This window comes from Pholis gunnellus (genome assembly GCF_910591455.1).
Source record: "Pholis gunnellus genome assembly, chromosome: 9".
Taxonomy (NCBI): Eukaryota; Metazoa; Chordata; class Actinopteri; order Perciformes; family Pholidae; genus Pholis; species Pholis gunnellus.
In genome coordinates this window covers 20,331,968-20,355,887 of record NC_136535.1, presented here as the reverse complement: position 1 = coordinate 20,355,887, position 23,920 = coordinate 20,331,968, and the positions used below count along the sequence as shown (strand labels likewise).

The 23,920-nt window shown below is 44.7% G+C and overlaps 1 protein-coding gene across 1 annotated transcript; it reads right to left on the bottom strand.

Moving 5' to 3' along the window:
* Window positions 1–593: 593 nt before the first annotated feature.
* Window positions 594–23,640, bottom strand: atm (ATM serine/threonine kinase). Its single transcript, XM_079165746.1, has 63 exons — window positions 23,512–23,640; window positions 23,137–23,265; window positions 22,866–22,984; window positions 22,376–22,521; window positions 22,116–22,280; window positions 21,776–21,941; window positions 21,420–21,658; window positions 20,724–20,893; window positions 20,415–20,593; window positions 19,890–20,261; window positions 19,566–19,769; window positions 19,207–19,308; window positions 18,803–19,037; window positions 18,564–18,695; window positions 18,318–18,443; window positions 17,724–17,813; window positions 17,439–17,625; window positions 17,124–17,317; window positions 16,953–17,032; window positions 16,672–16,827; window positions 16,323–16,398; window positions 15,611–15,741; window positions 15,358–15,475; window positions 15,095–15,265; window positions 14,650–14,825; window positions 14,278–14,521; window positions 13,740–13,855; window positions 13,453–13,579; window positions 13,143–13,342; window positions 12,854–13,031; window positions 12,338–12,496; window positions 12,050–12,182; window positions 11,845–11,940; window positions 11,567–11,738; window positions 11,314–11,455; window positions 10,961–11,137; window positions 10,553–10,730; window positions 10,336–10,441; window positions 10,029–10,187; window positions 9,698–9,806; window positions 9,305–9,393; window positions 9,088–9,190; window positions 8,851–8,999; window positions 8,624–8,728; window positions 8,404–8,523; window positions 7,996–8,230; window positions 7,713–7,886; window positions 7,445–7,564; window positions 6,889–7,106; window positions 6,508–6,715; window positions 6,277–6,402; window positions 6,052–6,192; window positions 5,739–5,877; window positions 5,425–5,507; window positions 4,886–5,026; window positions 4,044–4,160; window positions 3,680–3,829; window positions 3,354–3,519; window positions 3,071–3,157; window positions 2,545–2,659; window positions 2,102–2,165; window positions 1,841–1,983; window positions 594–1,709 (listed from the first exon to the last, which is right to left on the bottom strand). Exons 2-63 carry the CDS (start codon window positions 23,206–23,208, stop codon window positions 1,529–1,531), a joined length of 9,276 nt encoding a protein of 3,091 aa, XP_079021872.1. The 5' UTR covers window positions 23,209–23,265; window positions 23,512–23,640; the 3' UTR covers window positions 594–1,528.
* Window positions 23,641–23,920: the final 280 nt, after the last annotated feature.

Genomic DNA, 23,920 nt, shown 5'->3' with positions numbered 1-23,920 from the left:
TTATATTTTCATTACTGGCATTATTATAGTATGAAATGGACTTAACCTTCTTCAAACTGATACAAATAAAATGAAAACTTACCGGATTGGTGGTCATTCTCTGTTTAACCAAAAAATATCTTACAATCAACTGATGGGTGCAGTGTGAAAAATGTCCTCCTGCGATATTTCAATCATCAAACTTGCATGTAAATAATCTGGTCAATATCAGCGTCCACTCCGAGAGTTAATGAAGGTACAAGATGAGCTCTGCTCTCCCGAGTTCTCACATCACAGCGATGAAACAAAGCGCTGGTATGATTGTCCGAGTGGCCGCTCCCCACACTTCACTGGCATCGCTTTAAAACGTCCCTCCTGAGCACACAACAGGCACAAGGAGGACTGTTGCCTCGTCTAAACATCCCACAAGTGTTATCTGCTGAGCTGTCAGTGTGGTGAGCAATGGAAAGGTACTACACTACATGAACTGTATACAGGCAAACACATTAAGCCTCAATACCCGAGTCAATGATTGACAGAAAACACAGTTATATCTGGAAATAAACTTCAGTCAGTTAAATTGAATTAACGAAAATGTGTTTTTACTGCCGTTTGCTATATTTATTTCGTGATACAGAATTCATGTTAAATGGCAGCATTCTTTTTTTTTTACAGAACAGGTACATAATACAAAGTATAATCTGTACACATATCGGACATTTCTGAATGCATTATATATACTCTTTAAGCTTTACAGCACATAATATTCACTAATTTAATTGTAAAAAAAGGAAACTGGGAAACAGCTGAACTGAAACAAACTCCTCTTGGATAAGACTCATCATACATTCATAAGGCGTGTTCATGGTGAAGAGCTTCGGGTAGTCATTGGCAAAACTCAATAACTTCATACGACAGCCAAAAGTATGAAAACATTCACATGCCATGGGCTAAAAAATACTTTTACATAAACATGTCAGACTCATCTCAGCACTACAGTTCACTGGTCTTTTTAAATTCCCTCTCAGGATTTTGCAGTAAAAAAATGTGATCTTATGGTTTGAATTAGTGCAAGCAATCTGCCAAATTGAATTGATGTTCTGTTAAAGTGCAACGTTTAGCAGAAATGAATAATTCTAAAGACAAAAAAGTTGATCTGTTGGGTGTTTAGTCTGAAAATGAGTAATAGAGAACTCCCTTTTATTGAAGATGGTCAAAAGACGCATAAACAAGTGACCATGGGACTTGTTTCACCATTTATATTCTGAAGCTCATTTGCATAATGTCCTTTTTATTTCTTAAACTATGTGGTGATATTATTCCTTCAACAATAGACAAACATCCTTATTTCTTTTGCAGGGTAAAAACCTGTTGCAATCCAGATGTTTTCAAATAGTTTGACTTCCTAAAGGCCGTTTTTTTTTTCCCTGGCACAAGCAAAGAGCAAGAAGCCTGTACCGATCATACAGAGGAGAAGAAGAAAGCGCCCACATCAAACGTGTTGCCTAAAGCAGGAACTTAACCGGCGCGAGTGAACCTCCTCTCAAGTCTACACCCAGGCCTGCCAGCCTGGGAAGAGTCTGCTGAGGTTTTTGGGGTCCATGGCTTGCTGGATGAGCAGGTTGACCTGCCCCCCCACGCTGAGCACCGTGCCCTCCTCCACCCCCTTCAGCTTCTCCTGCAGCCTCAGCAGCACCCGCTCCGCCACTTTGTTGAAGCTTTGACTGTCACTGCGGGAGGGAAGAGTACACGACGATGAGACGGCGCTTTAACAGAGATAGAAACAGGACTTCAACATCATCGAAAAGGGCCGTTTAGGAAGCAGAAGATTAAAAACAGTTCTCATCATGAGCTGTAGCACCTGGATTTACGGTGGTTGTCTATCTCATCTCCCCCCATGGTGGAGCCGAGCGTTGCGTTGAGCTCCTGCTGCTCGTCATGCTGCAGGTAGAAGGCCTTCAGCGGGTTCATGGTCCAGTCGAACAAAGGGTCGTACAGCAGCACCTGTACAGCACATTAACACACAGACACATACAAAGAGGCAACACTTTAAATAAGGTGAAAGAAATCCCACGTGGTTTAAGAGTCTGTGTGTGTGTGTGTGTGTGTGCAGTGATCGTACCTCTACAATAGTCAGCAGAGCTTCTTGAGAGCTCCTCATCACCCCCATAGTCTTCTCACAACATCTGACCAGAGAAGACAAGTGAAGATCATTCAATTTCTGTATTCATCAGGCTGTCTTTGAAGGCACCACGAACCAAACCGTTTTAAAAATGGCCATGCAAGTAGATTTTTTTTTACACAGTTGGGACACAGTTACACAGTTGGGACCAATCTTAAAATGTATAATAGTCGGGAGCAATGTCGAGTGTGTACATTGTAGTTCATTTGTGATCACATTTGTAGTTTATCGGCTAAAGGTTTCATGACAAATTAACCTGACAAAAATGAAACTATGATGAAAAGAAACACGATATGAATTAGTCTTTGTTTATGAATGTTTGATAATATCAGAACAAACACGTCCTCCTCCCTCACTCCTCCCTCACTCCTCCTCCTCCTCACCTCCTGAAAACCCCTTCCACTCCAGTGATGCCCATCCCGTCCACAATGTCTCTGGACAGTCTGAAGGGGACAGTCTCGGGGGTGGGGAGGATCTTCCCCTGCTCAAAGGCCACACCTGAACACCAACAGCAATGAAAAGGAAACAGACAGAGAGAGAGAGAGAGAGAGAGACAGACAGAGAGAGAGAGACAGAGAGAGAGAGAGAGGGGGGGAGGGAGAGAGAGAGGGAGAAAGAGAGCGGGAGAGAGAGAGAGAGAGAGGTGTGTTGGGATGCATGTTACAACATTTCTTCACAATGTCTTGATCTTTGAATTTTGAGCTTTAAAGAGTTATAAAGCTGTGTGCGTTTCATGACAAGAGTCCATATCTGATTTAATTTACCGTCAAATCAAAAATGCATCAAACTCTTGCACTACAGCGAGCTCAGTACAGTCAGCAGTTGTTTACACAGCCTCACCTTTTCTGAAGTGAAGAGTAAACATTCTACGTTTGCATACACAAAACACATGAGAATGATTTTTTTTACCTAAATCGATGTGCACCAGTTCAGCAGTCTGCTCATCAATCAGAATATTCTGGATGTGTCTGTCACCCAGACCTACGATGTAGCCAACTGTGGGCACAGAACAGAAGAGTTATCAGTTCATTGGTTGAATTCAAAAGTGTTTTCTACACCATTATTGGTTATAATGAAATGAATTAATACCAGTAATAATTTGTTATATCTGTCACAATTTACACCGTGGCCATTTTTAAGATGACCTGTACTGAACACAAGCCCTGGGGTGAACATGCAGGACTGTCTGTACCTATAGAAGAGGTGGCCACACTGCGAGTGTAAGCCAGCCGTTTCTCCATCCACACCGCGGGGTCCAGGAATCGTTCCATGCAGAAATACCTGAAGACCGGCCTGAAGTTCTTGCACACCTCACTGTAGGCCTGGAGCTTCTCATCAAACCCCAGCTTCAGAGCCTCCTGCAGTTGTACCGAAATCAATTCAAATGCAAAGATGGAAAAAGACCACGATTAGCAAACTGAGACAGCTGTGGTGTATCAGAAACAAATCCCTGAGTAATTGTGTACGACTGTGTTGAATATTTTTCCATTTAAGCGACGGATATGCTCCGAGCAGTACCGTCAACCTCCTGCGGCAGGCCAGGCTGGTCGGGTCCTGAGGTCTGAAGCGTTTGTGGGCTCCTTTAATGGGATCCACCAGAAACTCCCCGATCGGCACCGTGCCCGAACACCACTCCAACACACCGCTGCGCTGTGAGAACGGCACCACCTGGGATGAAGAAGAACGAAAGTATTAAGTGTCTTTTTTTAAAACTGCTTTGATGGGTTCTTTCAAGAAAATAAGGGAATTACAAGACGACGACACAAAGATCAAACATATAACCAAAAAAACTCTTTCTGATTTATTATGTTCCCCATGAATTAAAGAGCAAAAGGTTTAAATACGAGATCAAGTGGTAAAAAAAGGATTAAATGTGTATTACCTTGTATCGTCTGATGTTGAGCTTCCTCTTGCGGGTGTCCGTGTTGCGCTGCAGCAGCATGGAGCACATGCTGAAGACCTGCTGCATCACCGCGTCCTGCCGCAGGTCGTCCTGACCCTGTTAACAAAGAGAGGTCACCGGAGAACATACTGTGGACCACAGCAGCGAGAGCCTCCGTTTAATGCTGTGCTCTACAATTATAACAAAGGAATTGTTGTTTTTTTGCCATTTTACTCAGTTCTATCAACACTAAAGTCTTCAAAATACAAGAAAAGCTCACGACAGACTCAGTAATGTGAGATTCATTCTGATTTATGATTGTGTAAGATATCCCGAAATATTCCACATATTTCTCCATGGGACATAAACAAAGGCGAACAAAGTCACATTGATTGAAAAGTAGAATTCACTGAGGTTAAAGATCGGGGAAAAACACTGCTCTGGCCACCATGACTCTCCCAAGTGTCGAAGTGGTGAATTATTAGCCTTTAAGTGGCTGACAAGTGTTACCGCAAACAAAAAATATGCGCACGCACACACACACACACACACACACACACACACACACACACACACACACACGCACAATGTCCCCTGAAGAATGTCCTCATTGCAAAGGTGTCGGAGTAATATAACACACTTTGTATTTGTCCTGGTACAAAAACAAGATTAATCATTGCTAAAGTTAAAAGTTCAATCACACATGACAGCAGCTTTGGCTTCAAAGAGAAGAGATTTGTTTAGTCGAGAACAAACCACACAGCCGACAGAAACAAATGTCTTTGCACATGTTTTGTAACATGAGCTCTCCTCACTTACGAGTCAGGGAACCAAACTCTTACCTTGACCAGTTGTCTCCTGCTCTTGCCGTCGGAGCCGACGCAGTCGATGATCTTGGGCAGGTTGACTCCTCCGACCAGGTGGTACTGAGGCATGAAGGATCTGACGGTCACCAGGTTGTCATAGGATCCAGATGGATCCACCTGTTGACACAACAAAACAACACGTGTTGTTTAAATATACTGTCCTGAGTGTTAAACACTTAAACGTCTCATTTATTAAATGTGGGGTCATGGGCGGAGCTGCTTTGTTCTGTACTGTTGGTACAAAATGATCAAATACTGGTTCGATATCTCAAGACATCTGTACCTGATGTGTCATTTGCTGCCAACAATGCTCAGCCAACTCAGACACAACATTTAAATATTTGTTTTTTCACATAAAAAAGTGCATTAGAGCACGAAATCAATTTTATAAAGTGAAATTCAACCAGAATATCAGCAAAATAAAATCCATTGGGTTAATGTAATTAAATCAAATCAAACCCATCATCCCTAGGAAGTCCCTAGCATTCATAAATATTTAAGTGATCATGTTTTACCTTGATCTCCATTGTGGGGATGGCGACCTCATCCAGGTTTTTGATTTGCATGATGGGCTGATCAGCAGGGATGGGAATAGCCTCTATAATGAAAAACACACACAAAAGATTAAACATCTGAATATTTAATACACACATTTAGGGGTAAGAAAGACATTTCACTCAAATCAAAACAGAAATGGCGAACTTAAAGCCATTTGCAAAGAATGTAGAAATGAGACAAATGTTGGAATTTCCAGGACAGCTATCGTCAAATCCTTAAAAAGCCGTCCAGTGTGATTGTTTGTGTACGTCACTGTGCTCTGACTACTCACTCTTCTCCGTCTTGTGCTTTGTGGCGTCCATATAAGCCAGAGTGATGTAGGCGTCACACAGACGCTCGACCCCTCGGATCATCTTGCCTCTCTTTTTCCTGAACCCACTGATGATCCTCTGGGCCACATCGGACCGCTCCTGCACCAGAATAACTTCACTTGTAAAAACAGAACGGGCCGTGTTTACAAAAACTAATGGCTAGAAAAACATTATCGTTGATTTTATCCAAGAGAGCACTTTAAATTGGGCTTTTATTAAAACCTACTCATGTATTTTCACATGAAACAGAGAATAATCTAATGTAAGTCCCACCACGTCGAATGGTGAAGGCTGCCGTGGAGCGCCCTTAGACAGTCGGGGCGTGCAAAAGTTCTCGTCTTTGTTGGCGTTCACCAGGGCGAGGACGATGAAGAGTGTGTGGTGAGGGTGCTCCATAGACGCTCGGCACATCAGCTGTGAGGAGAGAAAACAACTGAAGCAGCAGCTTTTGATATATAGCTGTTAATTTGTATTTTAAAAGAAAATGTTTTGTATTACGTTGCTGAGGACATCGTGGAAGCCGGTATCCTCGCTAATGCCAGTTGCCATCTTGGTTCCCATGCGAGCAGCCAGCTGATACATGAGAGGCAGAAACTTGTAGGAAGGGATCCGCTTCACCCCTTTCTGGAACACAAAATAAGTGAAATGTAAAAGCACTGGGCATCCATTTTACAGAGCGACTTTAGTCCCAAAATCAAAAGCAAAGAGACTCGAGTGTGTTTAACTCACCTTCATCATGTCGTTTACCACCTTAACGCCGGCATTCTCCAGCCACAGTGAAGCCAGGCGAAACACCCAGGTGTCGTGCTCCTCACCTTCCTCCAGACACTGGATGTAATTCTCCACCGCCTTACACAGGAAACGCTGTCTGTCCGCCTGCAGGTTAGACAGGGCCTTCTCATCCAGCACCAGCTCTTTCTGCACCTTTACTGTGTACCTGTGAAGTCAGAGAAGTTGTGTAAAGTCTCCCAATTGCTTTCTTATTCATTCACGTAAAATGTTAAATCTTTCCAGAGGAAGGAGACCGTTTTTTCCTCGCTGCCGTGTAACAAAAAACAGAGATCTTGTGATTTAAACAAGTGAAAAAAAAGCAATTAACAGAGCACACACCTGTTGGAAATCACGTTACGCTCCTTCATCAATTCCACTTCTTCTTTGGCCTTCTCCAGCAGCGCCTGCTTGTTCTCAAACTCAGAGGAGTTCATGTATTTGTCGATGCTCTGGTACTGAGCGTCGGAGAAGCGGGCCAGAGACAGGAAGGCCTCAGTCCGCTGACTCTGCAGCCTGGGGTCCTGAACTCGCGATTCCTCCTCGATCACCTCCACTGCCTGACAGAACAGCACAGGAGACACTTTAACAGCTTCTCTGTCAAAAGCTACTGGGGCATAAATGATGGGTAATTTCTCTGAGGGAGGCCTGCTGTGTGGGCACAAATATGTGTACTTCAGGGTGTTAGAGAGATTCATCAGGTTACACGTATTAGATATTTTGAGGAGTTTAGATTTCTGTTTGTCGCCTGAAAAAATGCCATTAAAAAAAAAAAAGATGTCCCAGGAACTATGGACACCACTGTTTTTATTTTGCGGTTTCCCTGAGCAGATATCCATTAAAATACTGTACGTCACACAACAAGGCTTGCCCGTAAATCTGGCCTGCTTCCTCTTACCCTCTCCAGGTATTTCTCCAGTATTACTCCGGGGCTTTCCAGGCAAGTCTCAGCCAGCCAGTTACCACACAGCCTGAGGCACTCAGTGTAGACCGGGGCCAGAGCAGGATTCATGTCCACCTGGTCAACAAAACACACAGAATAGTTACAACGATGTCTCTTGACATTTTGGATTTGAGGATGTTCCATAATTACAGTAATGTGTTTTCATAGATGCTAAATATCCATGTTTTGGGGGGATTTGTTTGTCTGTGTGTTTAGGTCTGACCTTCTCCTCCAGGTTGTGTATCATCTCTCTCAGCAGACCCAGGGCCAGTCCCTGCTCCCCTTTTACCCAGAACACCTGGGCCTCTTCCAGTTGCCATGATAAGACAGGGGACGACGCCCAGGACCCCGCACCACCACCATGCTGCTTCATCTGGAACACTGCCCGCTCTGCGAGCTGGACAGGAATCACAACACTGTGAGTACTTTGTAGTTAAAATAAAAAGACACACAAACACACTCAGATGAACACACACACACAAAACACACAAACACACACACACTACCTGTGTATTCCCAGCCTTTCGAGCCAGCCGGCAGAGCTCCATGAGGTGGTCCGTGAGCACAGAGCTGAGGTACTGGGTGCTGTCGGGGTCTCCCGCCCTGGATATCAGGGTGTGCTGGGCCACAGTGCGGACGGCCAGAATGGGCTCCACCAAAGCAAAGTCACTGTCAGCGAGCAGCTGGGAGTGCTGTCGCCACTGGCTGCAAACTTCCTTCAGAGTCAAATCTGAGAAGGGCCTGATATTAAGAGTACATAAAACAAATATCTCATTAGCAATGTTTCTATGAGACATCTGGACATCTCCATCAGCCCAACCCAAGACGGCAGGGAACAAGACTTCCACACATACATCCTCAAGACTCCTTCCTGTGTGACTACATTGTTACTCATGTTTGACTGATCACATCACCTAGAAAAGAGCTGTTTAACACTCTCCAGCTCCCTGATGCTCTGCAGGTTCCTGAGAGACGGGTACAGAGAAGACACAGCCTCCAGACTGCCTCTGCACAGCTCCTCCACATCTGCACCCCTGAGGAAACACACGAGCACATAGATAAGTGGATTCCTTTACGAGCGGGGAAAACTGAATTAGAGTTCAAACTTGAAATGTCATGAGATGTCTATCATACCTCGCCTGTTTCATAGTTTCATCAAATATGGAGAACTCTTTGTCCCTCAGTGCTTGCAGGGAACAAAACACCGATTCATGGAAGCTGGGTTTGGTTTTCTCACTCCTGATACAACAAATTAGATTCAGAGGGGAAAAATAAAAAAGGTATTAAGTGAGAGATTGCTTCTGCTTCTCTGAAACACTGTGTAGCAGGCACCACGCTCTCGGCTGTGTGTGTCGCCTCACCTCTCTGGCAGCTCACAGTCCCACTGTGTGCTCCTCCAGGCAGCCTGGAAGCGGAGCTCTCTCAGCTCAGCTCCCCACTCCACCCCTTCGCTCTCCAGACCCCTCATGTAGGTGGCGAGGATGCCGCTCAGACCGAAGTTCTGCAGGCCCTGTTGGCGCAAACGCTACAACTGAAGAGGCTGCGTTACATGCATCAATTCCCGTAATAAGAATCTACATTTTCCTTCGTTATTTTACCTCCACAATTCCCACTTGACGAGTGACCTCGGGCAGCGTAGTGTGCAGGTCGTATGAAGTCAGGGCCTTCCCCCACATAGCCTCATGCTCATAGGTTCGAATCCTATAAATTAGTGTGACAAAACAACCTTTGTAATTCTCATAGTGATTGAACACTGCAGGGAACGAGTGATGATGTGAAAGGGATGCATGTCTCATTAATCTACTTATTGATTACCTCGTCAGTGGACTGGTCAGCGTCTCCCCGCCGCAGCCATACAGACTGTCGGGCTCTCCGATGCTGCGATACACCTCAATCAGCAGCTCCTACAAAAAACGTGAGAGAGAGTGGAAATAAATCCTCTGAAACTCACGACAGAACGACTTTATATTGGATTGCTTACTATTTTACAGCCATTTACACTGTTCTGCCTTACAATGCAAGTTGTGTGCATTTGTCACAGGTTTTGAAGTTGTTGGTCATTAAACTGGGCTCACGTTGGGTAATAAACAATCTAACTTTAACTGCTTCGGGGGGCATTTTTGAGGAATACATCAGGGAGAAATCTGAATGAGAAATTGCTTTGTATTGTTGATTTAGAAAACAAAGTTGTTCAATGAAAAAACGGACCTGCAGGCTGATATTGGTGTCTTCCATACTCTTCTCAGTGAGGCTGGAGATGGTGAAGTTCTGGCTGTTCTCTTCAAAAGTGATCTTACGTGTTGTTGTGGACTTGGTTCTGCAGGTTTGGTAAACGTATGGATAAAATAAAAGGATAAAACTCTCAAAATACTAATTCAATTTAACCTTGTGATCTTTAGATTTAGTTTTTCAGATGTTTCAAAAAAATGTATTTACATATTGTTCATAACCCCAATTTAACGTTTAATGTGTGTGAAAACCAAATGTTAAACTGAAATAATATGTAAACGTCTTCAACACATGTTTAGAAGCTGCATACCGTCGGCTTTCCTCCATGTTAGCTTTGATCTTATCCACGTAGATCTCAGTGTACAGCAGAGCCGTGAAATGTGCCGAGCAGGACTGAGCAGCTTTGGCCACCTGCAGGTAGTTGAGCTCCAGCCAGAAGTTTGAGTCACACACCGTGCCACAGGAGTTGCTGGAAGAACGATACAGTGTTTATTTCAAAGACACGTTGTCAGTTTACATGAACCTTCCATTAACAAAGACACAAATCAGAGTAAGAGCAGGTCCAAATACAGTCCCTGAACATCCGACACATATTTGATTACAATAACAGTGCAGACCTATCAGCTTCCAGTGGCCTCTGTTGGTGTCTCAGGTAGTCGATAACAGCAAGCATTGTACGCAGAGAGGTCTTGTCGTACAAGCCCTGACTGGCAGCATCCGACTCTATAAAGAATAACACATTTTAATCACAAACAAACACAAAAAAACATACAAACTCCTGAATGTGGGTGGACGGAGAGACATGCATATTATTTGTCATACTCTCAAGCTTACCGGAGTCAGAGTTGAGAGGTGTGGCAGAGCGACTGGCAGCCTGAGCGCTTCTGGAACAAAAGCTGAAGAAGTCCCGAATGTGAGAGGAGAGCAACTCCCTCCACACACCATTGCGGTCTTCCAGAAGGATGGAGTGAATGATGAGCGGCAGCAGCCTCTGACAGCAGTCCACCCTCACCTGGAGACGGACCGAGGAAAGAAGACGCCGTTAGAGCCGGAGCTCCGGATTCAAACTAGAACTGGTTGATGGAAAGTATGAGACAAAATGTGGACCACGAATGCTACAAAATGCTCTAAAGCACGAAAACACAATCCAAGATGTGGATACTTAAAGCACATGGAACCGTATTCAAACTGTGTATGTGTAGGCAGGGTACGAGTTCTTCAGCTAACTTCTGTGTGGCTCACCAGACACAGCGGTCGGGACAGCAGCAGTGCTTCACTCCTGACTCCTTCGCTGTCGAGCAGGGCGGTGCACAGAGCCTTCAGCCAGGCCTTGTGGCCGCCTGCCTGGGGAATCCAAAACTCCTGGCTCACCAGCTTCTCCCTGGCCGCCAAACTCTCCTCAGCACTCACGACTGCCACCTAATTAAGGAAAGCCATCGGTAAACACACAGATGTTACATGTGCATCCTCGAAAACACATTCATACAAGTGAGGGAGATACATCTGCATTCAACTGGACAGCAAAGTGGTAAAAAAAGGGTTGATCTTTTGTATTAATTAGTATACATACACACTGTTAAACATCCTTAACCCACCTTCTCCTTGGCCTTTCTAAAGGGGTTGAGGTAGGCCAGCATGGGGTCTCTGTTGTCTTTGTGTTGCGCCCAGAAATCGACTCCAGACTGAGTGGCGAGGATGCTCTTCACACACTGAGCGGCTGCCTGCCTCACCTCGATACTGGCAAGACAACCGCAGCACAGAAGACAGTAAATATAAACACACGCCGCTCCCTACGCCATAGTCATGTACAACAAACGTTTGACTACTGAGATCTAGGCTTCAGTGTACCGCTGTTGAGTGAGTGCGTCGTTCATGCAGTTGAGGACGATGTAAAGACACTGTGACTCGGTTGAGGTGAAGAGGGACACAGCCTTTTCGTACAGGGGGTCTCTGCCATGAAGCAGGGCGATGGTGGAGAAATCCACAGGACCCAGTTCTCCTAGACAGCTGCCCGCTGCCTCTGCAGGAACAGATTTGATGTTTGTACTCGTGAAAAATGATTAATGTGTCCAGACAAGGCTGAGAACACAGCATACTGTCGCCGTAGGAGGTTTTTGATTTCATACCAAGAATGTCGGCTCCTCCCGGGTGGTTGGCTGCTAGCTTACAGAGCTGCAGCAGACTGAGAACCAAATTCACCAGCACACTGTCAGTGGGTTCAGCTACAGGAGGGACAAAGACGAGTGAGAGAACAAGCTCATTAGACATTTAAGATGCCAAAACGTTATGCATGGACTATTTTTCCTCAGCTAACCAGCTTCAGCACCGTACCTTGGCACTCTTTGAGCAGCTCTCTGATCTGTCCCTTGTTGTCATGCAGCTGTCTGGTGAGCTCCTTCAGCCCCTCCAGTCTGGTCAGAGGTAAGGAGTCACATGACGTCACTGACAGGAAGTGGGCTATCTCCTGTGAAAGGGAAACATGGAGGATGTAGGTCGGCAATGACATTTTGAATAGTTCATTTTCATTGATACCCATGAAATGAGAAATCAGAGCTACATATGCATAAACAATGACTTGTGTACATGATACAAATACATGGGTATTAGTTAGGTTATTACCTGTCTCAGTGTGAAGCTCCCAGTGTTATATTTGAGCTTGTGCTGTACAGAGCGCAGCTCTCTGAACTCAGGGAGGTCAGGAAAAGGCTCCAGCCTGCTGATGGCTCCTTTTAACTTCTGTTGATTTTCTATCACGAGAAACTGCAACAGACTGTTCACCTAGAGGGGCCAGCGGGGAGAAACAAAGAAAGTTAGAATGTGGCTCGCAAATGCAGAAAGGAGACAGATATTTCTCTCATACAGTGCAAAGCGCACAACAGTAATACATGTCTTAAGGGGAGCTTGGGAAGTGAAGAAACAGTAGTTAAGTCTATAAATCCAAGAAGCATTTATCAAATAAGTATCAACCAGTCCACACTTTTGTCTGGATGCATACCTGCATGTGGCAGTTTTGCTTAATGCATGCGTTCTTCAATGCATAAGTCTGTTGCATTTTCCTTTAATTACATATAATTGTACTGAATCTGCTAACTGCAAAACAGAAAAACTCCTGTACATTGACTCCCGGCTGCTTACCTGCTGTGAGATGGCGGGCCGGCTTTTCACCTGAGCTGTGAGAGTCCCGACAATGACCTGTAGGTGGCAGTCCAGAGCGTCATCACAGAACTCCAGAGCCGCCCGACACACAGACGTCAACAGGTCGCAGCACAGAGAGAGGCTCCGGTTAGAAACCTCGTCATCACATTGAACTGGTCTGAGGATGAGAGAAACACAAACGGGTCCGACTTTGTCAGGGAAGACGATATAGTGAGGGGGTTGTGTCTACACAGCGTGTGTTATGCTGTGAATGTTTGTGTGCACCAACCTGCTGTTGAGATGGTGGATGAGTGTGTAGATGATGTCCCTGAGCACGAAGGCCCAGGCTCCCCCGAGGCCGTCCTTCACCTCTCTGAGCAGCAGGTTGACAAACAGGTGGTACATGAGGAGGATGCGATGACGTTCATAGCTGTTGGTCGTCTCCGCTGCTCTTTCACACACCGCCAGCAGAATCCTCTGGATAGAAATCTAGAGCACGACGAAGGGACGACAAGCGGGTTACGAGCTACTAAAAGCTACTTTAGAGCAAAATAGTGTCGGTCAATTAAACCACATAAGGGATAACTTGCATGTCTTACCGGAGTTTTTGAAAGAATGGCTACCAAAGTCTTGTGGTTTGCGCTGTGGCACTTGCTGAGGTAGTCCAGTGTGGCTCTAATGACATAAGAGCTGAAGTGCGGTGGGTTTGGTACAGGGTCCAGCTCCCTGAGGGCCGTTAAAGAGATATTTTGTCACATTTTCTTAGATTTAGATTGAGACAAACAACTTTTATTAATGTCCTGGGCGAGTAAATAGAAAAACAAATGAACAAATAAATAAAATAGACTGATATGAGGAAAGCATGGTCAATTAGAACAACCGTTACCCTATGAAGCGGTTCAGGTCTCCTCTGTCCCCTTCAGCTCCACTTCCTTCATACAGAGTCATTAGCAGTTCAACCACTATGTCCGCCAGGTTACTGTGGATCAGGTTGTCAATTTGCTGCGGAGACATGCACAAACAATTTGCCATTGAATTACTGGATATTTACGGCACACACTGCACACTCAGTTGAGCCTTTGATCCTGTACATCTTCACAGGTGAGCAACTTATTCAGACTGGGGCGACACATTCTGAAAGAGTAACGTGTACGTGAGACAAATGTGCAAAAGTCCCACAACAAATATCGTGCTGACACATTATGGAAACCTCACAACAGTCGCTGTCCTTTTGCACTTCAGATGTAGCTTATACGAACAACTTTAATGTGATTTAGATCCGTGTGCTGCAAGTCCACACCCGGTGCTGAAAATCATATGTATTTGCTTTCCCTCGCTGTCTGTTTTCACTATTTTCAAAAGTGAATTATTGTCACGATGTGATCAAATTGTAAAAGCTCCACATGTACAACAGCCGTGTTTACCTGTTTGCCCAGACAGTTGGCATCTTTGAGCAGGTCGTAGACTTTGTGGGCATTCTCTCTCCGCTGTGTGACCTGTGAATCCTGGCCCGACGGGGCAAAGTATGGCAGGATGTTGACCATGATATTGGGGAAACAGTCGGCCAGTAACCCTTTCCAGTCCTTCTCAAGATACCTGCCGATAGACTTCACCTGCTCAAAGTCATCCAGGAACACCAGGTGGGGGATTAACACCTGGTAGGAAGAGCTTCAAGGGGACACAAGACAACAGCTATGATAGCGTTTTACTTAACGTAAGGTCATTGCATACCGGGGAAAACAACATCAAATGGAGTTGTGACTTAAAATGAAAATAACAGAAGTTAAGTTCCTCACTTGTAGAAGTCTTTGACTGTGTCGTGGTCTAGGAGGGTGTAGGGGAAAGATCCAAGAGTGTAGCGATCGTCAGACTGTCTCTGCGCCAGCCACTCAGCGACCAGGTAGTACAGGTGAGAACTGACAAATGTTTTCACACTCCTGTAGCCCAGCGCTCTGGACACACTGCACAGCATCTGTGACAAAAAGAAGGACAGAAACGGTTCCTCTCACTCTGCTCTTTCTGCAGTTTGTTGTTTTATAGGGATGAAGGGCAGGCTTTTAATTAGTTTTAGGTAACACTGCGATGCATAAAGATAAGATCATGTATCAGATTAGTGGTGCAAAGTAACATTCACTTGTTAAAGCAATGTGGACGATGCTGTATGACGTTAGAAACACTATTATAGACACTACTTTCAGCATTTTGATCCTTTCACAATGCACAAGGCCCTGACATCGTCACCTTTTTGATGAGCTGTTCCTCTATATTGTTCTCCTTGTAGGACTGGAAGAGGGCAAACAGAGACTGCTTTTCACAGACTGGGCTACAACACAGCACAACGGACAAAGTCTTCAACAGGGTGGCCTTGCGGTTAAACAACTCGTCCTTCATGTCTTCGGAAGAGCTGCTTCTCTGTGTACGATCACACAGACACAAGAAGCATTAGGAGAGTCAAACAGAGGTGGGAAAACACACGCGTGATAAAGTATTCCTAATGAACTTACCGGGAGCTTCATTCCTTCCTGAGCCCTTAGGTAAACGTTCTCAAAAGCCGCCTGCTGGTGTTTAAGCGGCAGCATGTTCCTCTTATCTGGATGCTCTGGTCTCATCTCCAGAAACAACCTGGAGACGCAGAAGAACAATGGTGACAACCAGATCCATGATATACCATGTTTAGAAGTGACATATATTGTGTGTGAGGTACATCTTTCACTGAAATGTATCCTGAAACGTCATCAGCTCCCGGTTAAAGCGTACCTCTCCACTGACATGGCTACCAGCATGCGGACTTGGTGGTGGGCGTCTGCAAGGTGAGAAGGAAGGACGACAGACACCGGGCAATCTTCCTCTTTGATACTTAAGACGGCCCAATTACAACAAGGGTCAGCCTGTCAGAGGGGAGGGACAGAAAATATAGAAAGCAGCTTTAATATTCTGACTCAAAAAACACACTAGCCAACAATAAAACCAGTCGTCTTCACAGTCAAACATACAAATGTGGTCTCTAAAAGTGTATTAAACTAATATATAGAATATATATAGGACTGTCTCAGAAAATTAGAATATTGTGATAAAGTTCTTTATTTTGTGTAATGCAATTAAAAAAACAAAAATGTCATGCATTCTGGATTCATTACAAATCAACTGAAATATTGCAAGCCTTTTATTCTTTTAATATTGCTGATTATGGCTTACAGCTTAAGAAAACTCAAATATCCTATCTCTAAATATTAGAATATCATGAAAAAGTATACTAGTAGGGTATTCAACTAATCACTTGAATCGTCTAATTAACTCGAAACACCTGCAAGGGTTTCCTGAGCCTTGAAAAACACTCAGCTTGGTTCAGTAAACTAAATCACACGTATGGGGATTATCACAATATTCTAATTTTCTGAGACAGTCCTGTATATAGAAATGCTGCATTTCATGGTTGTGCAGATACATCACAATAACTGTGAGAGCTCACCTCCAGCAAGGCCACCAGACATCTCACTAACGCAGCTCGGACAGCTGCCATGCATTTCCCCGTTTGACTCAGGAAACTGAAACACATTATAGGGATTGAGTTAGTATCAGAAGGGGTGCGTTCCAATGCCCAATCTACCATATATTTATTATGCTCGAAAAAGATTGAGTATTTCCTAATACATGGTCTGTCAAATGCAGTATGCATGCTCATTGACAGCTTCAAATGTCAGACTATGGACTGCGACGGATATATGAGCAAGAGGGTCAAAGACTGCTGGCTCCTTGCCACAGACAGAGGCTTCCATTTAAGTCATAATCTCTCATGCGGTAAAAAATATGCTGCTAACCAGAATCCAGACACCACTTTTAGCAGAGATCCCTGAACATGTCTCATCTCCTCCGGCAAGTGGTGGGTTTTCCTGAGGCTCGTGATGGAGGGCAACAAACCCAGCAGTACAGCAGCACAGATCTCTTGGTCCTGACGGTACAAAGAACACAGGTCCCTGTAAACACAGCAGCAGCACAAAGGAAAAACATGAACTAAACTTCATTATTTCATTTCATAAAGACAGAAATGGATGAATTCTAAAAGAAAACATTCATTTGTGTGGCAGAAAGATTTCCCTACGCTAGAGGACGGAGCAGGGAATCAAATTCCTCCGGAGAGAGCGAGTCCTCAGCTGGAAGCTTCTTCAACAGGACAAGATACTGGAAGAGAACCAGATATTAATATTCATCCGCTGAACCACCATCATTGCCACTGCAACCACGACTCCCCACGGCTACATCTGCTACCCACCATGTTGAGGTGCAGGGCTTTGTTAAAGTCCATCTGCTCCACCAGCAGCAGCAGCCTGCGCCGCACCTCCTGTGGTTTGAAAAGCAGACCGTGGACGTGCTGGATGGAGCCGCACTCACACAGGAGCTCCAGGACTGCGAGGAGAGCCACGTCCTGTTGGGCCAGATGATCGTCTGCTAACAGACTTTTTGCACCTGCCGGAGGACAGAACCGAGATTCTTTTAACAGTCATCCACTTACATCGTTTACTGGTGTCTGGATCCTTCTTTCTTTCTAATCCCACACTGATACAGAGAGCAAGTGATCCCTTCATACCTGGCCCACAGGAAGCCTCACTGCTGTCTCCCTTCTGTCTGTGACTCCCATCGGTGCTGCTGTGGGACTCATCGCCCTCATCAAACAGGTCGATGTCTTCCCCTTGTTGAGTTCTGGTCACGTCCAAGTCATCATCCATATGATCGTCATCGTCCACAACACTGACTCTCTTAGAAACGCTGCTTAACTGAGGAGACGAGGAAGTGAGATTATTTCTTTTTTTTTTTTAATCCTCGAGCAACAAACACCTTGAATATGCCACGTACGTAAATATATGTCACTTACCAACAGTTTGCAGATCTCAGCCAGTTCACTGAGGAGACTGAACGGCAGAATCATCATGAACAGACTGGAGGAGATAGGACAACCATTATCCTGCAGAAGAAAAGACAAAGATTTATTTGCACAGCATCCTTAATTTTGAACGTGTGATTGCGTGCGAAGACTGGTGATTCAGATTTATCTGTATGATGTCAGCATTGTGCATCCCGTCATGATAGAGGCTAGCGCTGGGCAATACGGAGAAAATCAAATATACCATATTTTTGACCAAATACCTTGATTTCGATACTGCGACGATATTGCAGGGTTGACTATTGGTGCTTACAGAAAATATTTAACCAATGGGATTTGAGATAAATAATCATCAGTGATGTGGATATAATGACTAAGTACGTGAAGGCAAATAATAAAACAGCTTGAACAGTCCGGGAAGAAGACTTCAGAAAAATACATCACTTTAATGCAGCCTTTAAAACCAGGAAAAGACTTGCCACATGCCATATTACAACATCCAAAATCTAAGCATTATCTGGTCTCATATCACAGTGGCAATGTAATATGAATATATTGTCCAGCCCTAATGCAGACTTGTGTCACCTTGTTTGTTCTGCTGGCTGACTGTGAGCAGAGCTTCATGACAGATCTCAGTGTGCTCATGGTTCCTTCCTCGGTCATCTTCACTTTCACACTAGAAACAAAACCGCTGAAGTCCTGGGACAGGGCCTGGGAACAAAAACACACCAACAACCTTAACCTTCTATGTTGTGACGTAATGTTTTAATGGTGAAGAGGCTGGGATGATTAATGGAATGATAAATCTACTGCGGTGCTTCTGAATGCTACCTTGGCTTTAGTGTAGAGTTGTGAGCGGCAGGCCTCCTCCTCAGTCAGAAACCCAGTGGACACGTAACCAGCTAGAACTCCAGTCAGCAGACTGAAACAGCGCACCAGACACTCTGGAGGCGTGGACTGAGACTGTGGTCGGGGGGGGGGGCGACACGACACGACATCAGAATAAATACCAGTCGTCACTGTGACGACTATACAGACACTTAAACACACAAGCATCAACTTCCACTCACATCGGGAGAGTAGCAGTTGAGTAGGTGGTCAGCCACACAAAGCAGGGATTGCTCCAACTTGTTTCTGAGGGAGGGGACGGCGGCGAATTGGCCGTCAGTTGAAGCCGCTGTCGCTGTATCGCCAGTGTCTCGCCTCGGTGACGGCAGCGTGTTGAAGCTGAACTGCAAGTAAAGCCTCTCGATCTCCTCCAGGTTGTCTTTGGCGTTGGATGTTTTTTGTTCTTGAGAAAAGGCACTTTAAAAAAAAAAAAAAAAAGAGTAATTGAAAGATGAATTATTTCTATTCCAAAACGGCAATCGACACATTGATTGTGCCAAAAGGAGGTGTTAGGACGAAGGTCATCATGTCTGTGATTTTGGTAGTCTGTACACTCAGTGTGTCAGACCAGGACCCTTTCCCTCACCTTTCTACTCCCTCAGGACCCAGCAGACGCTTCAGGCCAGTTCTGGTGTCTTTCAAGGTCAGGGAGACCAAGATGTTCGCTATTAGGTTGTGTGGAAAGTCTCTGCACACAAGATCATAATCAAGCATAAATGTACAGACCTTTATTTTAAAATCAAAGAAAGATAGATCCATCTTAAGTGCATCCCCTGGGGAACACCAGTCTGTAACTGGAGCTTCCCACTATTTAAACATGAACGCAGTCTCAACATATTACGATTCACGTCCTTAAACAAGCGAGTACTGAACCAGGACAAATGTATCTACAGTCAAAGTCCCATAAACCCAGAGTTAACATGGAAAAGCAACACAAAGCCAAACCTGCAAATGATGGGGTGAGGTCTGGAGCTATCCTCCATCTCTTCGCTCTGATCGGTCATCAGCAGCCAGGCTATAAGGGTCTCCTTCAGGTTGGATGTCGCAGAACCCTCTGTGGCCCCCACATAGTCCCTCCCTGAGCTTGAGATGATACTTTTAGGGGTCTGACACTTCAGCAAGGCCTGGGCCAGACAGAGAGCAGCACCGCTGTGGATAGAGAGAAACAAAGGGCTACTAAATGCAAACACAAAAACCCACACATCATAACAACACATTTTCAGTATTAACAAATGTATTGTTATATGTTGAGGAATGGCGAAGACTCACTGAGACGGTTTACATGCTGATCCACAGAAGAGCTTCCAGAACTCTCTGTCCATATTGATGAGTCCACCGTGGACAATAGACCTCAGCAAGTCCAGGCTGAGGGTCTCTGTCTGAGGTGAGCTGACCCCTCGCATGGCCAGGGCCCACACCCGACCCCACAGCCGGGCCAGCTCCGTCCTGTGGACGCGGGCCCTTTCCGGGTCGCCGGCCTGGCACCGGGCCACCTCCCTCAGGCAACGCAGCACGTACGGCCCCCTCTCTCCTCTCCGCTGCTCTGCCAGCAGCTGGTACAACACCGACAGCAGCGGGACCAGCTCCTGGCCGGGCACCATGGACGGGTACTTAGAGGTGAGCACTGCCGTGATCTGCAGCCTGAGAGGAGGAAAAGAGGGTTTGAATACCATCACAGGCTACTTTGAGTGTTTTTCTACCACAAAATACATTTTCTTATTTCTAGAAAGTCATACTCAGAACTTACTTATTTACCTTTAAAACGTTATTATATTATTTGTACGATTTTCATACCATGGTATGACATCAAAGTCATTATGCTGAGGCTGCAGATGGTCCCGGAGGACCTCCCAGCCCACTTCAATGCGCCGTCGCTTGCTGGCTGCACCATGGGTGGGACTGCCCACGTGGGTCGCTCTGACGGAGGCCTGGGTCACCTCCAAGATATGGGGGTCATTGTCCTCCCTGAACAGCTACATGCAGGAAACACAAGACGAAGGAAATAGTCTTGACAACTCAGCTTTTGATATTAGCTGTTGTATAAACACAAACATAAAAAATTGTGATTTTCTGTATGCATAATTGAGACTTGAACTGTGTTACCTGATGACAGATGTCAGCTGTGAGCTCAGTGAGATTGTCTTTGACAGCTATGTGTCGTGTCCCAGTGACGTACTTCCCTCTGCTGCCTAGCTGGCTAATTTCTCTGATTAAGGCGTCATACAGGTTGTACAGCAGACTCCCCCACCTGGTCCAGTCCTCAGCATGAGCACCTAAAATATGAGAGAGCGGACAGCGAGTAAATGGTTGTTAGTTCAAAGTCATACCTGTGGTTCAAAATGTTTGATTGCCTTTAAATCACATATTCACAACACTTATCCAAAGCAAACCCCCTGTTCAGCTACTGGTTTTCAATAATTTGACGGTATAAACTTGTATTTTATTGTGTTTTAGATAATGTAATTTGGAAAGATTGCTTGATATCAGTAATCCATCACCATTCATCTTTAGTCACCTTTATTATAAAGTAAATGTTTGTCACAGTTGCCGTATTATCACTCAATAACACAGATGTTCTTCTTGAAATCTTTCCTTGGTGGCACAGTTTGAACTTTAAAGATTAAGTGCGTCAAATGTCTTCCCTCCATGGCTTGGAACAATCACAATAGTGTTATCAGCCTTATAAGGAACTACACACAACCCACGATAAGGCCTGTCTACCGCAGAATTACAACCTACGGTGTCACCACCGAAGAGAAACAAAGAATTGTTAAAAAGAAAAAGGAACGATTACTCCACCTGTGTCTTGCGTCTTGGCTCCTTTGGGGTGGTGGGCACAAATCTGCAGGTTAAAGAACTCCACGATCTCCTCTTTGAGAGCCGCACTGGGCCTCATATCGGCCCAGACATACAGTATAGAAGGCAGAAGCTCCTCTCCCAGGTGACACACCCTCATGCGACAGTTCATGGCCGCGGATCTCAAGAAGATGTTGAGCGCAGCGACGAGGTGCTCCAAAACAGACAAGTGTTTCTCCTGCCTAGCAGGATCACAGGATTTTTTAAAAGACGACAACAAGTGCATCTATTTCTTCTAGTTGGTGTACAATTATGTAGCAAAATAATACAATTTAATGTTGATTAAAAAAAGTCTTCACCTGGCATTTAGAAGTGCTTTGGAGAAGAAGCTGAAGAGAGCGCTGTTGAATCCCTCGGTCTGCATGCAGCAGCCCTGCACCACCGTGTGGATCACTCTGCTCACCAGAACACGGTTGATGGACTTGGACGAAGTATTAAACAGGTCGCAGTATAAGTTCAGAAGATCTAAGAATCACAAATATAAACAACGGCAAGTTTGTATTATAATATCAGAATTCAGTAACACAACTGTATAATGTAAAGCAATAACTAAAGATTAGTTATGGTTCATGAAATGTTGCTAAAATTTTCATATCATTTATCTAAAATATATGTAGTTTGAACGGATGTCCCACTGACTGTGCCACTGCTGTTGAGGGATGTCACACCAGTACTTGCGGACAGAGAGGATGTCCTTTACTAAGAGGCTGCTATAATCTTGTCCATAAGCTGAACAGCTGTATGAATTCTGCAGGACGTTCATCACATGTTTCAGCATCTCACTGCACTTAAGACGAGGCCCGCCTGCACAGAGAGAGAGAGAGTCACACTTTAACTGCAGTCCCAACACTACGTTCAACTGAACGAAAGATATTAAGCAAAAAGTCAGTGTTTCTTACGTTTGTTTGCGTAGCGAATGAAGTATTTGATCAAGCTGCACATTTCAGCCATCTTCTTCTGCCGCGTGGACAGAGTAGTCGCAGTGACGTTGGCTTTACTTGATTGCATGCTTTCTGTCTCCTTCTGGACATAACTCTGCAAGAATCTGACATGGGGGGGGGGAACAGAATAGAAAGTGCTTATTCAGCAAGACCATTGCATCTGATGAATAACTGAACCTAATAAAACCCAAACTTACATGTATGTTGCACAATATGAAATGAGAAAAGATTACTGGGGGAAAAAATCAGCCATTGTAATTATACAAACACCATATTTAGTATGTTGTTAAATGCAGTAGGTCAAATTTCCATTAGTTTAATGGATACTGTAAGGCTCCCAGCAGTCAGCTGGTATTCATTTGTGAGTGATGCAAAGAAATAAAAGTGAAACTAAACAGATCATAGATAAGTAAGATGTCCAAGTGTACAATAACACTTATCAGATTACCTGAAAACAGCATCCCATGTGAGTTGCTTGGAGCTTTTAGCTTTAGGTTCGGAGGTACGATCCAACTCCTGTACAACTTCTGGACTTCGAATGAGCCTCCTGAAGCGTTCAGCTTCTTTCTGGAAGCAGGAAGAGAGGATACAAATGTGAAAAGTGTAGGATTTGTACCGCACGTAGAGGTTAAACTTGATTACAGTGAGGCTAAAACAAAGCGTGGGACAATATATTTGATTACAATGTTTAAATGCAGTTCATATGCAGGTGCGATTACCTTCCTCTCTGTGGCCTTGTCATTCTCCAGCCCCCTGCAGCACACCAGGAGATCATGAAGAGCCAGACTCATGGTGCTTCACAGTGGACGAGGGCGCAGCTTTCATCAATGCAGATAAGGCTTTTCTACCTGCAAGAGCAGGATGTTGACAAGAGAGAATGTTGATCGTTGGTCCACATTATACATACAAAGCACTCCTGTCAAAATATTGACATCAAATGGCAGTTTAACTACTGACCACTTAACCTAAATACAAGAAATCTCTTTAAATTACCTTAGCTACAGTAGCAACAGCTACTTTAGCAACACAACATTGCCAGATTAGTTGTTGTTTTGATTCACAAACATTCAAACACTCTCAGTCAATCCACTGACCTTTGGTGGCTGTCCTGATTTTAGAGACGTAGCTGTCACACATTTAAAGTTCAGATGTTCACTGAGATGCAACGGTTACTGGTTGAGCTCCTGACAACTTTTTGCTTTGCCATCTTGACGCGCGTTAACGGACACACGCACGCACACGCAGACCACGCAGGAAAATTCCCGCCCCGGCATCAGCAGTGGAGAGGTTACGTCACTTCCTGGTCAGGGATAGAACCGAGTGTGTGTTTCCGGTTAGTTTAGAGCCAACGGTCAAACGAATTTACTGTTTGGTCTGGTGCAATATTATTAAAGTGTTAGAAAGTATATATAAGTTATGTCCGATGTATTACACGTATATATGTATAGAGCAGGGTGTAGTAGAGTTTGACGTTTCGGATTGGACTACAACTACCAGCACTCC